This window comes from Salmo trutta, chromosome 14 (assembly GCF_901001165.1).
Source record: "Salmo trutta chromosome 14, fSalTru1.1, whole genome shotgun sequence".
Classification (NCBI taxonomy): Eukaryota; Metazoa; Chordata; class Actinopteri; order Salmoniformes; family Salmonidae; genus Salmo; species Salmo trutta.
In genome coordinates, this window is record NC_042970.1 from 46,221,581 (window position 1) to 46,237,560 (window position 15,980).

At 40.2% G+C, this 15,980-nt stretch overlaps 1 protein-coding gene across 3 annotated transcripts; it reads left to right on the top strand.

The window, feature by feature from the left end:
• The first annotated feature begins 4 nt into the window (after positions 1 to 4).
• LOC115208241 (interferon-induced protein 44) lies at positions 5 to 10,842 on the top strand. Of its 3 annotated transcripts, XM_029776132.1 has the most exons (8): positions 5 to 1,568; positions 5,184 to 5,248; positions 5,587 to 5,620; positions 6,012 to 6,216; positions 9,138 to 9,285; positions 9,367 to 9,538; positions 9,699 to 9,799; positions 10,056 to 10,842. In XM_029776132.1, exons 5-8 carry the CDS (start codon positions 9,139 to 9,141, stop codon positions 10,236 to 10,238), a joined length of 603 nt encoding a protein of 200 aa, XP_029631992.1. In that variant the 5' UTR covers positions 5 to 1,568; positions 5,184 to 5,248; positions 5,587 to 5,620; positions 6,012 to 6,216; position 9,138; the 3' UTR covers positions 10,239 to 10,842. The 3 variants fall into 3 exon arrangements, with proteins under 3 accessions (XP_029631992.1, XP_029631991.1, XP_029631993.1); XM_029776131.1 differs by lacking the exons at positions 5 to 1,568; positions 5,184 to 5,248; positions 5,587 to 5,620; positions 6,012 to 6,216 and having other exon boundaries at positions 8,930 to 9,285; XM_029776133.1 differs by lacking the exons at positions 5 to 1,568; positions 5,184 to 5,248; positions 5,587 to 5,620; positions 6,012 to 6,216 and having other exon boundaries at positions 8,930 to 9,538.
• Positions 10,843 to 15,980: the final 5,138 nt, after the last annotated feature.

Below are 15,980 nucleotides of genomic sequence, written 5' to 3' on the forward strand. Positions count from 1 at the left end.
GATTTGGTGCCTATGAGGAGGAGTTCCGTTTTAGCACTGTTGAGATAGTAAGTTTTGTTGCATCCAGGTTTTTATTGCAGAGGCATGATTCAATGTGGGTCAGAGGTGGGTTGAGGAGGGATTTGGTGCCTAGGTAGATCTGTGTGACATCAGCGTAGTAGTGAATGTTAAGGTTGAAGTGACGGAGGATCTGACCAAAGGGGGATGTAGATGGTGAAGAGTAAGAGGCCCAGCACAGAGCCTTGGGGGACACCCAGTGTAACTGCAGTGAGTCTGAGATGTGGCCATTGAGGGTCCGGTTGGTGAGGTAGGATTGTAGCCAGGAGACTACAGTGCCCTCAACACCCAGACCCTCCAGCTTGCTGAGTAGGATATGATGGCTCATAGTGTCAAAGGTGGCACTAAGATCAAGGAGAATAAGGATGTTGAGGGCAGCAGCACCAGCAGCGGTGAGGAGGTCATTGATGACTTTGAGGAGTGCATGATGATTGGGTGAACATTTACTGTTGATATAATCATTACATCAATAGGGGATGTGCTTAGTATCATGACCCCCTGCTGAATCTTTTATACATTACAAATGCAGACAGTCTGCTGGTAGGGTGTTACAGAAGTGTTACCTTGACGCTGTCGTGCCAGGGATGGTCTCGCTGGACACATTCTGCTTCACTGGCCAGCCTCTGCAAGTTCAAGAGTTCAGGTTAGAGAACAGAGAAAACAAAGGTCCTGCCCTTTATTTTCAATAGGCCAAGTTGAATGAGAGGGATATTTAAAAAATGATATTCACATTATTTATAACAGGGCCTGCTATGTGAAATAGTGTCCACTGCCAAATGGTTTCCACCCCTGGGTCACAACGGGATTCAATTAGCTTTTAGCGTCTGTTGCTAGGACCGTTGCTAGAACCTGTTAAATTCTGACCGGCCTACGTAATGAACCAAAGCGTCTGTTGCTATGCTGGTTGCTATACTGGTTGCTAGCTCTATTTTACCTCATATTGCTCACGGAGGACGGAGGACAAGGGTGGTTCTGGTTCTATTTCACCTCAGAAGCCCATTTCTAAAGTAGCCTGGATGAACTCTATACGTACTGGGAGTTTCAGGACAAATTATCCACACAAGTATTATGAGAAACATAAGCATATTATGACATCAGTTTGCATAATATAATACTGTAAATATTTGTTAATAGTTCACTGACCTCTCACTTGTAATGTCATTGATAAAAGATAAACAATTGTGTTCATAAATGGTCTGACTTCATAGAAATGTAATGGGTTTAGAAGACTATAAGAGCTGGGTGTTTGTCTTTCTGTCTAAACCACATAACCACCTGATGCTCTTATTTGTAAACAAAAAGTGAAAGCGTCATATTGAAAGTAAAACTATGGTCCCTCTATTACTATAATAGCCCCATTTACAAGAAATGGCTAGAGAAATAGAAGAGCTAGACAGTCCTCCTCACTTGAATTTCACTTTCTACTGTGCAGGTATAAATAGGTGCTGGTGAAATCTTTTTATCAGAACTATATCAGAATCTCAGCCTCAGGAGGAACTAGTACCAACAAGGTAAGTCTATTCACATTTTGTATTTTATCTTTTATAAACAATACAAAACAATTTATTCTGCTGATAGGAGAAACTGGTAGAGGACCTGATCGATATACAGTACAATATTTGCATTGCAAAAGGAAAACTCGAATTGTTATACTGCAATGTTTGTAGAAGCTGCCTATAATTTGTGCACAAAGGAAACCTGTAACCTTGTCTTCTATTGTTCCTATACATCTTCTACATTATGGGGCAGTTTCCTGGACATGTACAATAACAAATGTTTACTGTAACACAAATTTAATTGTAACTTGTTAAAAATGCATTCCACCCGTCTTTGCTTTCACAAACACCTGAAAAGCTGGTTTGGGGTGCATTTTTTGTTCCTAAATATACTGAACAAAAATATAAACGCAACATGTAAAGTGTTGGTCCCATGTTTCATGAGCTGAAATAAAAGATCACAGAATTGTTCCATATGCACAAAAAGCTTAATTCGGTCACATTTTGTGCACAGATTTGTTTACATCCCTGTTAGTGAGCATTTCTCCTTTGCCAAGATAATCCATCCACCTGACAGGTGTGGCATATCAAAAAGCTGATTAAACAGCATGATCATTACACAGGTGCACCTTGTGCTGGGGACAACAAAATGCCACTCTAAAATGTGAAGTTTGTCACACAACGCCATAAGTTTTTAGGGAGCGTGCAATTGGCATGCTGACTGCAGGAATGTCCACCAGAGCTGTTGCCAGAGAATTGAATGTTAATTTCTCTACCATAAGTCGCCTCCAACGTTGTTTTAGAGAATTTGGCAATGTGTCCAACCAGCCTCACAACCGCAAAACAGGTGTTACCACGCCAGCCCAGGACCTCCACATCCGGCTTCTTCACCTGCGAGATTGTCTGAGTCTAAGACCAGCCACCCGGACAGCTGATGAAAATGAGGAGTATTTCTGTCTGTAATAAAGCACTTTTGTGTGGAAAAACTGATTGGCTGGGCCTCTCTCCCCAGTGGGTGTGCCCCTGCCCAGTCATGTAAAATACATAGATTAGGCCCTAAAATGTATTCCAAATGACTGATTTCCTTATATGAAATGTAACTCAGTAAAATCTTTGAAATTGTTGCATGTTGCATTTATATTTTTGTTCAGTATAGATAAAAAATGTATTGGAAACAGGTTATCAAGTAATTTAATTTGCCATGGAATATGTTAGTATTGCGAACGCAATGTGTTCATTTTGTGTGAAATATCCAGTAGGGAATCCTGGATTAAGAAGCATTTTCAATGGAGATTCACTATTGAACTTGCTTTTTAGCCCAGGACCGAGCTAAATCTGTGTCTGTCAAACTGACACTAAATGTAATGTTATTTGTGAAATAAATAAAAGTCAAATTGCTGACTTACATCAAGTGCTCTGCATTTCTTGGCCAGTAGCTTCTCGATGTCTGAAGCTACCTTCTCCACCATCTCATAAGGAGAATTCTTTACCAGGCTGAACTGCCTTCTTTTCTCATTGTAGATCTGCAAAAAGAGTAAAAAAACAGACATCAATGAGTGCAGTTAAAGGACAGTTCCACATATGTTGTACATGTACTGCTTGTATTACTGCATTTAACATCATTTGCAACAGTTTCCGATCCTTGAGTATGTGGACACCTACTTGTCGAACATTTCATTCCAAAATCATGGGCATTAATATGGCGTACCCCTTTGCAGCTATAACAGCCTCCCCTCTTCTGGGAAGGTTTTCCACTAGATGTTGGAACATTGCTGTGGGGACTTGTTTCCATTCAGCCACAAGAGCATTAGTGAGGTCGGGCACTGATGTTTGGTGATTAGGCCTGGCTCGCAGTTGGCATTCCAATTCATCCCAAAGGTGTTCGTTGGGGTTGAGGTCAGGGCTCTGTGCAGGCAAGTCAAGTTCTTCTACACCGATCTCGATAACCCATTTCTGTATGGACCTCGCTTTGTGCATGGGGGCATTATCATGCTGAAACAGGAAAGGGCCTTCCTCAAATTGTTGCCACAAAGCTGGAAGCACAGAATCGTCTAGAATGTCATTTTATGCTGTAGCATTAAGATTTCCCTTCACAAGAACTAAGGGGCCTAGCCCGAACCATGAAAAACAGCCCCAGACCATTATTCCTCCCTCACCAAACTTTACAGTTGGCATTATGCATTGGGGCAGGTAGCGTTCTCCTGGCATCCGTCAAACCCAGATTCGTCCGTTGGACTGCTAGATGGTGAAGGGTAATTGATCACTCCAGAGAATTTGTTTCCACTGCTCCAGCCGACGCTTGGCATTGCACATGGTGATCATAGGCTTGTGCGCGGCTGCTCGGCCATGGAAAACCATTTCATCGAGGTCGCAATTAACCGTTTTTCTGCTGATGTTGCTTCCAGAGGCAGTTTGGAACTCAGTAGTGAGTGTTGCAACCGAGGACAGATGATTTTTACAAGCTTCAGCACTTGTGGTCCCATTCTGTGAGGTTGTGTGGACTACTAGTTCGTGGCTGAGCCGTTGTTGCTCCTAAACGTTTCCACTTCCCAATAACAGCACTTACAGTTGCCAAACATATTTTAATACTGGTATCCACCTAGCCCTACTAGCTGCAGTGCAGACATGACATACTATTCAACCCAAATAGTATTTTTATGTTCCAGGGTTGAGGTAAAGGTCCAATGCAGCCGTTTTTATCTCACTATCAAATCCTTTTTGGCCAAAAAATTAAGTACCTTTCTGTGATTTATCAATTGAAATGGTTAAACTAACACAGCTTCTTAACAAAGAGCAATTTCTCAAGCAAAAATGTTGATAGGACTGTCTGGGAGTGGTCTGAGTGGGGAGGTGAAAACTATCTGTTATTGGCAGAAAGGTTTGGAACGCTATTTCTTATTGGTCTACTGACTAATTTACCTCCTGGGGATGTCACTAGGCAGGCCAACACTCCATCCCACCAAAACAGGCTGAAATTTCAAGCGGTCTTTTAAAACAGCTCTTATGCTAAAAGGATATTATCATTTTCACAATTTCACAGTATTATTGCAACCTCATAGTGTGGAAGTATATATAACACACAGGAAAATCACATTTTTGACTGCACTGGGCCTCTAATTCCACAAATTCAATTAGAAATAATTAAATTATATCTGGAAATTTGATTTAATTCAATTAAAATTCCAGGTCAGTCTTTGAACTCAGAGAACTACATTTCTCTCCATTCCAATGTTAGGTAAATTCCAAGAATTCAATTCCCAATTCAATATTAGGTCACAATTCCACAAATTCAAATTCAATTCCCTCAGGCTTTCAGACTTATCATGTGACTGTTCAGACAGCCTAACTATACTGGAACTATAAAAATACCAATCCTGCAGTCAATGTTTGATACATTGCATTAACTGGGAAATGTAATAATACTGAATTCCAATTTAATTCAATTCCACAGATTAAATGTTTTACAATTCCGTTTAAATTCCAATAAAAAAGTCAATGCAGCCTAATTCCAATTCAATAACTTGAAAGATTGTTGAAATTCTAATTTAATTCAATATCAATTCTCCACTTTATGAGTGAATTCAATAATTAAATTGGAATTGACCCCAACCCTGTTATATTCCCTCTCAGAAAAGCAAACATGGGTGGAGAAGAATCAACCCCATCACCACCCCCATCACCACCCCCACCAAAGGGTAAGAGAGATATGACATATCTGTAAAATAGTCAACCCCTGATAGTGAATATCAGGTTTGAGTGCAAATTCTGTTCAAGCACAGTGCATCGGTCCCAATTCTTTTGACTTGTTCTGGGAACCTGCAGACACCGTTTTAGCGCATGCATTGACCACAGCCCCAAGGTTTTACTTATATAGTACATACCCTGTATCATTGACTGTAGCCTACTCTCATTAATTGTGTCATTGTAATCAAAATCTTCTAATTGTTTTGAAAGTAAGAGATGGGGGGTGTTGGAATGTGGAAAACAGTAATGAACTAATTTAATCAAAATGTCTTCCATGTATGTCACACAGAATTTGACCAACAATGGAGGAAAACATGTTGGAGGTAAGTACTGTACTGACTGACCGATATGAAGGAGAAAGAGAGAAAGTAAAACAAACGTTTAGGTTATAATTACAATCACTATCATGGGTTGTGTGAATGGTGTGCTATACTAAATTGCTGATATCAGTTTTCCCACCATCTTAAATTAGTCCTGGTGTTATCTTGATACAATTTCCCTGTACATCATTATAAGCAGTCTATGGCCACTGTTTCAAAATGCAAAATGTTAAGCATTTGTGGCACAAATCCACAATCATGCAAAAACATGCTAATATCGGTACCACTGATTTGCATTGAACCCGTGCCACAGATGCTAAAAGGGTTAGCATTTGGAAACAGTGGCCAGGCTAACAAGTAACAGGTAACAGGTACTCTTCATTGTCTCTGACAGTAAAAAAGAGAGAGACGACATGGTGGATGATCTGAGGAGCTTTAAACTGAGTGATCCTGACGTGGGCCAGCTCAGATGCCTGCTATATGGACCAGTCGGTGCAGGAAAGTCCAGCTTCATCAACTCAGTCAACAACGTCTTCCAAAATCGGATAACAGGTGGTGCCCTGGTAGCTTCTACCTCTGGCACAAGCTTCACCATGACAGTAAGCTGCGGTGCCTAATACATTTAACACAGACACAATGCAGGCATGGGATATGGCTACCTAATATATCCTGGTACACTAAGACACAGTATTTCATGAGCTACAAACAGGCAGAGACATGAAGAGGGACTTACAGGAACAGAGGTTGTCTGCGCTGTTTTAAATGCAAAATGTAGTCAATCACAGGGGCGTAGGTTTGCAAAAGAAGGACCATGGATAGAATAAATACACTCAGACTGTTGGAAACTTAAAATAAAAACAAAAATGGAGACGCAGATGCACAAATGTATATCATTTACATATTTTTATGTGAGAAGGTGCATAAAGAAAAGGGACAAGACAAATGAAAGCACACATCTGGATAAAGAAAATATAAATGAGTTGATTACATCACATTATCAAGACTAGATAAATGCAAAGCATGTAACTACACAGTAGAATACAAAGTAGAAATGTACACAGTAGAAATGTTACATTTAAGCAATAAGGCCAAAGGAGGTGTGGTATATGGCCAATATACCACGGCTAAGGGCTGTTCTTACGCATGACGCATCACAGAGTGCCTAGACACAGCCCTTAGCCGTGGTATAATGGCCATATATCACAAACCCCTGAGGTGCCTTATTACTATACTAAACTGGTTACCAACATAATTAGAACAGTAAAAATAAATGTTTTGACATACCCATGGTATACTGTCTGATAAACCACAGCTGTCAGCCAATCAGTATTCAGGGCTCGAACCACCCAGTTTAAAATATGTATTCTACTGCTTAGTTATATCCTTTGAGTTAAAAACCGAAATGTTGGTCTTGCATTTTTACTTTATGCACATTTCGGGGTATTGTGCCCTAAATCAATTTTATGTAAAGGGTCTGAAAACTTACAGTACCAGTCAAAAGTTTGGATACACCTACTCATTCAAGGGTTTTTCTTTATTTTTACTATTTTCTACATTGTAGAATAATGATGAAGACAAACTATGAAACACATGGAATCATGTAGTAACCAAAAAGTGTTCAACAAATCAAAACATATTTTATATTTGAGATTCTTCAAAGTAGTCGCCCTTTGCCTTGATGACAGCATTCTCTCAACCAGCTTCATGAGGTAGTCACCTGGAATGCATTTCAATTAACAGGTGTGCCTTGTTAAAAGTTCATTTGTAGAATTTCTTTCCTTCTTAATGCGTTTGAGCTAATCAATTGGGTTGTGACAAGGTAGGGTTGATATACAGATGATAGCCTTATTTGGTAAAAGACCAAGTCCATATTATGGCAAGAACAGCTCAAATCAGCAAACAGAAACGACAGTCCATCATTACTTTAAGACATGAAGGTCAGTCAATCCGGAACATTTCAAGAACTTTGAAAGTTTCTTCAAGTGCAGTCGCAAAAACCATCAAGTGCTATGATGAAACTGGCTCCCATGAGGACCACCACAGGAAAGGAAGACCCAGAGTTACCTCTGCTTCATTTGAGTTAACCGCACCTCAGATTGCAGCCCAAATAAATGCTTCACAAAATCCAAGTTACAGACACATCTCAACATCAACTGTTCAGAGGAGACTGCGTGAATCAGGCCTTCATGGTCGAATTGTGGCAAAGAAACCACTTCTAAAGGACACCAAGAAGAGACTTGCTTGGACCAAGAAACAGGAGCAATGGACATTAGACCGGTGGAAATCTGTCTTTTGGTAAATTTGAGATTTTTTGTTCCAACCGCCGTGTCTTTCTGAGACGCAGAGTAGGTGAGCGGATGATTACCGCATGTGTGGTTCTCACCGTGAAGCATGGAGGAGGAGGTGTGATGGTGCTTTGCTGATTTATTTAGAATTCAAGGCACACTTAACCAGCATGGCTACCACAGCATTCTGCAGCACTACGCCATCCCATCTGGTTTGCGCTTAGTGGGATTATCATTTGTTTTTCAACAGGACAATGACCCAAAACACACCTCCAAGCTGTGTAAGGGCTATTTGACCAAGGAATGTGATGGAGTGCTGCATCAGATGACCTGGCCTCCACAATCAACCAGCCTCCACAATCAACCAGAGTTGCACCCCCTTTTGCCCTGAAAACAGCCTTCAAAACAGTCAGGGCATTTTCCACAAGACATTGCACAGGGACGCTGGCCCATGTTGACTCCAATGCTTCCCACAGTTGTTCTAAGATGGCTGGATGTCCTTTGGGTGATGGACCATTCTTGATACACATGGGAAATTGTTGAGTGTGAAAAACCCAGCAGCGTTGCAGTTTTTGACACAAACCTGTGGGCCTGGCACCTACTACCAGAACCCGTTCAAAGGCACTTAAATATTGTATCTTGCCCATTCACCCTTTGAATGGCACACATACACAATCCATGTCTCAATTGTCTTAAGGCTTAAAAATATTATTTAACCTGTCTCCTCCCCTTCATCTTCACTGATTGAAGTGGATTTAACAAATGACATGAATAAGGGATCATAGACTGACCAGGTGAAAGCTATGTCATGGAAAGATCAAATCAAATTGTATTTGTCACATTACAGTGAAATGCTTACTTACAAGCCCTTAACCAACAAGAAAAAATAAGTGTTAAGGAAAAAAATAGATAAGTAAAAAAGTACAAATTAAAGTAACAAATAATTAAAGAGCAGCAGTAAAATAACGATAGCGAGGCTATTTACAGGGGGGTACCAGTACAGAGTCAATGTGCGCGGGCACCAGTTAGTCGAGTTAATCGAGGTAATATGTACATGTACTGTAGGTAGAGTTCAGGTGAAAGATCAGGTGTTCCTAATGTTTTGTACACTGTATATATATTTGTTGATTCTGAGCCTCAGTTTGGGATGCTTTTCATGTTTCTGAGTGTGAGGGTATTTATCCTTTCCATAGAAAAAAAAGATACATGTTATTAAATAAAAAATGTATTTTCAGTATGACACACACTACATTCAAGGCCGTTCAGGAGAAAAACGTCTTCCCTTTGCATTCAATGATGTCATGGGTCTGGAAACCAAAAAATGGGTTGCACCCTGATGACATCATCAATGCGCTGAAGGGCCATCTACCAGAGGGCTATGAGGTAATGCAGATGTCACACGCACACGCACACGCACACACACACACACACACAGACTAACAAATCTTATATTTTCTTGGCCAGTTCAATCCTTTCCACCCATTATCGGATCAAAAAAAGGAATTCATTCAGAATCCCAGCTTAAGTGACAAAACTCACTGCCTGGTGAGTATTGTGTCAGCGGACAAAATCTCTCGCATGTCAGTGGATGTCATAGACAAGATGAAGAGCATCAGGGCAGCAGCCAGCAGACTGAGTAAGTAAGCTCTTTAAACTCTGTTTCTCAATGGTAACTACAACTATGTCTGGCGATCAGTTGTCACCTTTCAGCTGTAGCTCTTGACTTTTCACTATTACATGACACAGTGTTACTTATGCTAGTCCTTCTATTCATTAAATATTCATTTCTACGGCAGAAATCCCTCAAGTTGTTGTCATGACCATGCCAGACATGGCTTGTGACGTGGTGAACAAGGATGTGAAGAGAATCTTCTACAGCAAGGCGATCAAAGAGAAGGTAAATCACATGACCTCAGACCTGAACAAATGTCACATTGCCTGGACAAGTGTTTAACATGTCAACTAACCATATAATATGATGAGGTAATCTGATGCCCAACTGCACAGTTGATGATGTGGCACGCAACCATCGGTTGACACAATGCAATGTCTGCAATGTAGTCAGCCATTAAATCTTGGTTGTGCTGACATGATTCAATGATCATCACTCAAGAAAAACTGATCCAGCCGTTTTTGTCTCCAACATTTTTCAGATGCAGATCTGCAGTAATGAGCTAGGCCTTCCCATGAACTGCATCCTGCCGGTGAAGAACTACCACGACGAGGGGATGCTGGATAACGACATGGACATCCTGATACTGAACGCCATGACTCAGATTATGAACTTTGCCAACGACTACCTCTGGAACCTCCAACAACATGCAATTCAAAAATAGAATGAGTATTAAGAGATTAGTCAGTGAGCCCTGTAGTATAAGACTGGAATGAAGTTCCTAATTTCTATATTTTTGACATTGTGGTCGTATCATTTCACTTCCATGTAGAGGCCTAAATATGTTATCTGCGGCTCTGGGAGAAATGTATTTTGAGTGAGTATGCACTTCGTGTGACAAGAAAATCTTTAAAATAGTAATTTCTGGGGTCTGCGAAATAGATTATGTGACAATTGTGGCAGAAACGCATTTAAGCGCAAATATTGATATAATAACCATCATATCGAAGTACACTTGGGGTCACGCGATGGTATGTTATGTTGTACAACCACCACAACGTGGAAAAGCATGCAGAGTTTATAGGTAGATTAAATACCGTTAATTATGATGAATTTATGCTAGTAAACCTGTTGAATGTTAATGTGAAGTGGATGGCTGTATAAAACATATCTTCATTAGAGGGCCATGAACAGTACCTAGTAATGCCTTATACTGTTAGAAAGCGGCTTTGTTGCTTTTTGGGGGTATTTATTATTTGTATTAACTTCTTGCACTAGCACGCACTGCTATAGTAAATTGTATGAAAAAATAAACATTTTCGATTTAATTTTCAAGTTTCATTCTCTATGAACAACCAATTCATGAAAAATGACAATTGATATGCTATGAGATTACAGCTGCCTAATTACTGTAACTTTACATAAAAGTAACAAGCTTCCTGTCCCATCAGAACATGCAAGAGTATTGTAGCAAATACATATTTAAATGCAATTTAAAATAACGTTTGAATTTGATTTGACATTGCACTTTTAATTGGTCCAATATTTTTTAGAGAGAAATAGGCTGTATCACTAGTAGGGTTTCCAACTTTCTCACTACCAAATAAGGGACAAAAGGTGGCGTGCCATTGCACGGTGCCGCTGCGGTGTGGGTATGGTGTTGTGGGAATGAATACAGTGTATATTCTTATTAAATTGGAAAGGCAAAACATTTTTATATTCCATTTAGTCTATAACTTTACTAAAACTGTATCATCATGTAAACTTATGTGAATAAACCTCAAAATAAATTATCAAAGAAATCACAATTTGGCCCTTAACAGCATTAAAAAAAAATAACATTTCAAATGCAAGAGGAAAAGAGGGGCATGAGTCACTCACCAAGTCTACTTTTTTCCATGGATACTTTTTTCTGCTCGACTGTTTCAAGCAATCCTTTGCCCTTTTGCATAGCCAGAGAGAAGTCCTTACATGACAAGTCACAGTTCACAGATATTTGAAGTTCATTTTTGATCAGCTCTGTGCTGCATCCGTTTCTTGAGTCTGACCATTTAATGGTCATCAGAGAGAAAATCCTCTCTACAAAGGCATTTGAGCCTGGCACACTGAGGACAAATGAGACAATCCTGAACATGTTGATCAAGTTGGCTTCCCTAGGTTTTGGAAAGCTGCCACCCACTTCTCACTGGTGGATTTTGTGGTATCCTGTCTGGCTTTCTGTATTTCCTCCCGGCTAGCACAAAACTCTTCATAGAGTTGGTCCATACTGACTGTCTCTGTCATTTTGAGGGAAACCACCACCTGCTCCAGGTCAGTGAAGGAGAGCTCCTCATAGAGGCCGATTGGTTTCAGTTTCAACGTTACATTTTCTGGTGAGAATCAAACCACTTGTCAATGTATGTAATGACAGTGTCATAGAACTTCAAAGTCCTGTTGATGCGTGGACCTTTGCGCTTACAGCTGCTTTGCTTGGTCTGGTATCCAAAAAAGCTTTCCTGTTTCCGCTGAAGCATCTTAATTTTGAATTTGGACTTCCTCGTAAACATCTGGGATGCAGAGCGTTGTTTCCTCCAGCTTTTTATGAGTTGGTCAAAAAAACACCCCACGTTGTGGAAAAACCACAGATAAATCTCAGCGGCTTCCGTTTTTCCTTCATACTCAAAAATACTCTTCAGTGCCACAGGACAGGTCTCCCCAAGGGACCTGAGGTATGAAGTAAGAGCTGGCCAGCTTTGCAGGAGACGATCGACAGCTGGTTGAAGAGAGAGCCATCTAGTGCAAACATGTCGCAGAATTTCACGCCACTCAATGTCAACAAAGGCAACACATGCACGCAGTTCCTCTCTTAGGGAAGCAGATACTGAGAAGTGGCTGTAGATCTTTAAAACATTGTCTCAATATCCACTGACAGCTGATCGCAGGCGTGCTTGCAGGCATTATGAGCTATGTGAGCTGGGCAATTAGCTTTCAGAATTCGATTGTTGGCACTGCTCAATAACTGGTAAACGGAGTGGTGTTTTCCAAAGTTGACATTTGCATTATCTGCTGCATATGCTGTGATGTGTCTAATATCCAGTTCACGCTTTTCCAGACAGTTCATCAGTCATTTTCAGTTTCATCACTGTCAAATAAACGTCAAGTAACTTGCACCGCACTCCAGCATAAACACAGAGAAATATCTCACGCACACTGGATTTTTTTTCTTCTATTTCCCTTGTTTGAGGCATCACTGGCAACTGAGAAGTACACGGGCTCACCTTCGGTCCGGGACAGATCATCCAAAATATCCCGCACAGTCTTTGGCCAATTGAGAATTCCCGACGGCATAAAGTACAGAAAGCTTTCGTCGAGTCACCACTGACGGGCTTAACACACGTCTTATTTGCTTCCCATTGTTTGTTGTAGCTGCACTGTCTTTTCTTTTTTGCAGGTTTATCCATATTTCCTTGATATGCCAAACCGACCGAACAACAACAGAAATGACTTTGCAGGAATTGGCGCGTTTACGCGATACTGTGATTGGATGAATATAGGGGACAAGGGAGATTCCGTTTGGGACAAACCAATTTAGCCCAATATAAGGGACATCCCGGCTAATACGGGACAGTTGGCCAAAACTCCATCCCACCAAAACAAGCCTTCCTTTCAAACAGCTCTTACACTAAAAAGGCATTATCATAATGTTCACAATTTCACAGTATTATTTCAACCTCGTAGTGTGGAAATGTATATAAAACACAAGATATCCACATTTTACACAGCTCTGGTCCTTTATCATTTTTAACTAAAACTGTTAATAGTAAGTCAAATGTGTACTATTAAATCGAACAAAATCCGTTTTTTAAATCTCACAGTAATGTCAATTGCAGATGGTAGACTGTATTTTTCCATGTTCAAGATCACCAAAGCGAAATAGAATTCAAGACATGACAAGATCGTATGAATAGTCTATTATTCTAATTGAGATTTGCCACTGGCAGACAGGTGGGCCTACCATGCATTCATCCAGATGCAGAGTTAACACCAGACATACAGTTGTTCTCTTATGATGTGCTTGTTGTTCCAACACATAAAAACACACATTTCTCATGTCATGTAAATTCGTTCCAGAAACATTCGAATCAATATCACTTCAAGCCCCCAGTTGAGGTTTGGGGCAAGGTGTTGGAATCTGTATCGGAGGACCCCGTGTATTCCAGTTCAGAGAATTACGAAGCGCTGTGAATTTTTCCGGTAAAAAGTGCTGTTTGCAAGGACGACAAACAGTAAGTGTGGTAGTAGGCCTACCAGTGTCAAGCAGGGCTGCTTTTCAGGCTTTAGGCTACATGGAGTTGAAACTAACTTTGAGAGCAACTGTTTATTTCTTACATTGAAATGATAAAAAACACCTTATTATTCATAATTGTTAGTGTATATTTTATAAAGTGTATCATACTTTTAATATATTTTATTATCCATATTTTTTTTATCAAATTCATCTTTTATTGCCTTGTTTGTTTTTTAATTGAAATGAGGCCCTTTATCATCTTCCCCAGAGTCATATGAATTCGTGACACCCATAGACTTCCAGTTATTGCGCTAATGCTAGTTAGCATTGGCTCGTGAAACGACCTCATACTTCCTTCATACTGGACACAGAGGCATAAACATGGTATCCACAAGTTCATCTGAATCTGGGGAAGTAGATGAATGGCCTTATTTCCAAAATCCCTAAGTATCCCTTTAACTTTATAGTCTGTCATTCTTATTAAGATGTTTTTCAAATGTATGAACTAATCCCAAGGACTGCAGTGATACTAAGTAAATAAAGGTTTGGAGCAGCCTGATTGACTGCTGAACTGACCTGGGGGTTGAGAATGATGACAAGGTGTTAAGAGCTGTTAGCATGAGCTTTTAGCTTCTACTTGTTACACCCTGAAGACGATGTCCGCACCCACGTGGGAATCTAATTAGCATCATTAAAAAAATCCCCATCAAAATCTCTGTTTAAGATAGAGAGTACTTTATTCCTCCATAAACATTGGCCTGGGAGTGGGAGCCTCACATCTCAATACTTGGTGGCAGGTAGCCTAGCGGTTAAGATAATTTGGCCAGTAACTGAAAGGTCACTGGTTTGGATCCCTGAGCCGACTAGGTGAACAATCTGTCTGTGTCCTTGAGCAAGAAACGTAACCCTAATTGCTCCTGTAAGTTGCTCTGGATAAGAAATGACTAAAATATAATACTGTTCGTATTTTTTTTTTTTCACGTAAATGCACTGTACTTTAAGCTTTAAAACGTAAAAGTTCTCTCTACCTCATGGCAAGATGTGTACAATTGCAGAATATTAGCTTAAAAGCTACAACAACCAAAAACCTCTGCTCCAAGACAAAATGTGTAGAATTGCGGGGAATTGGCTTGAAAACTGCAAGATTTTCTCTCTGATGCCTGGAGGCAGTCCTTTAAAATGTTCCTTCCCAGGGCCTGAGACTTGGTTCGTCCGGCTATGCACTGAAGTCATAGTCATAGTAAAACACTTGTACACTATTTTTTTTTTTTATCTCACTCAAGTTGTGTTCTGGTTATGAGTGGGTCCCCGATTAATTTAGCTTCACAAACGGGGTTTTCCCGGCTCCAAAATGTTTGAGCACCCCTGCAATACAGTACTGTGCCTTAGACTGCTGCTCCGCTGGGCACCAGTTCGAGTAGCCTACTGTTGGCTGCATGCAGGCTATGCGCATCTCGTGTCAATTCTTATGCGGATTAATAAATAAACATATTTGTAGGGGGTTGATGTATTTTCCATTAGGGAAAATATGTTTATTTTTATTGTTTTATTACAGTAAGCAATAAAGGCAAGGCAAGCAATAAATCATTGGACAATGATTTATTGTATGACAAAACAAGCAAGTATAGTGACATATGTGACAAAACAAGCAAGTGTAGTGTAGAGAATCATTATACCATGTAATATCTTTTCCATAACCAAAAATATTATATGTTCAGCTGTTCGAAGCTGGTGTACAAAGCCGAAAGTAAAAGATGCAAAAACAAAACTTAAGAACAGAAAGCATAGAAATAGCGCACCATGAACAGATCTACCATTTCTTAGACTTGCTTTCAATGAGAATGACAGATCTAACCAATGTGATCACACCATCGCGCGCACTCTCTCTCCTTTCAAACTCCCACCAGTTCTGTCTGTTTCCTGAAGTTGTAAGTCAGAATGGGTGTAGTAGTCCTACGGGAATGTGAAATAAATCCTCCTTGACTAAACTCTAAGTATGTGCTTATCAGCAAAACACAATATAGGCCTTTAATATAATGATAATACAGTATAATGACACTAGGTAGCCCAATGGAAGGTAGCCTAGCAATTAGAGAAGTGAGCCAGCAACCAGAGGGTTTTCAGTTCAAATCTCGGATCTGACAGGGAAAAATCTGTCAGGAAGTATGCTGGCTACAAGAAGATTGCTGGTATCAAATC

What these genes read in the sequence shown, in the direction of transcription:
- LOC115208241 (XM_029776131.1), top strand. Translation starts at nt 9,109, where the DNA reads ATGTTATTAAATAAAAAATGTATTTTCAGTATGACACACACTACATTC. An exon ending in GGCAGCAGCCAGCAGACTGA is followed by an intron (nt 9,539 to 9,698) that starts GTAAGTAAGCTC and finishes TTTCTACGGCAG; the next exon opens with AAATCCCTCAAGTTGTTGTC. An exon ending in GCAAGGCGATCAAAGAGAAG is followed by an intron (nt 9,800 to 10,055) that starts GTAAATCACATG and finishes AACATTTTTCAG; the next exon opens with ATGCAGATCTGCAGTAATGA.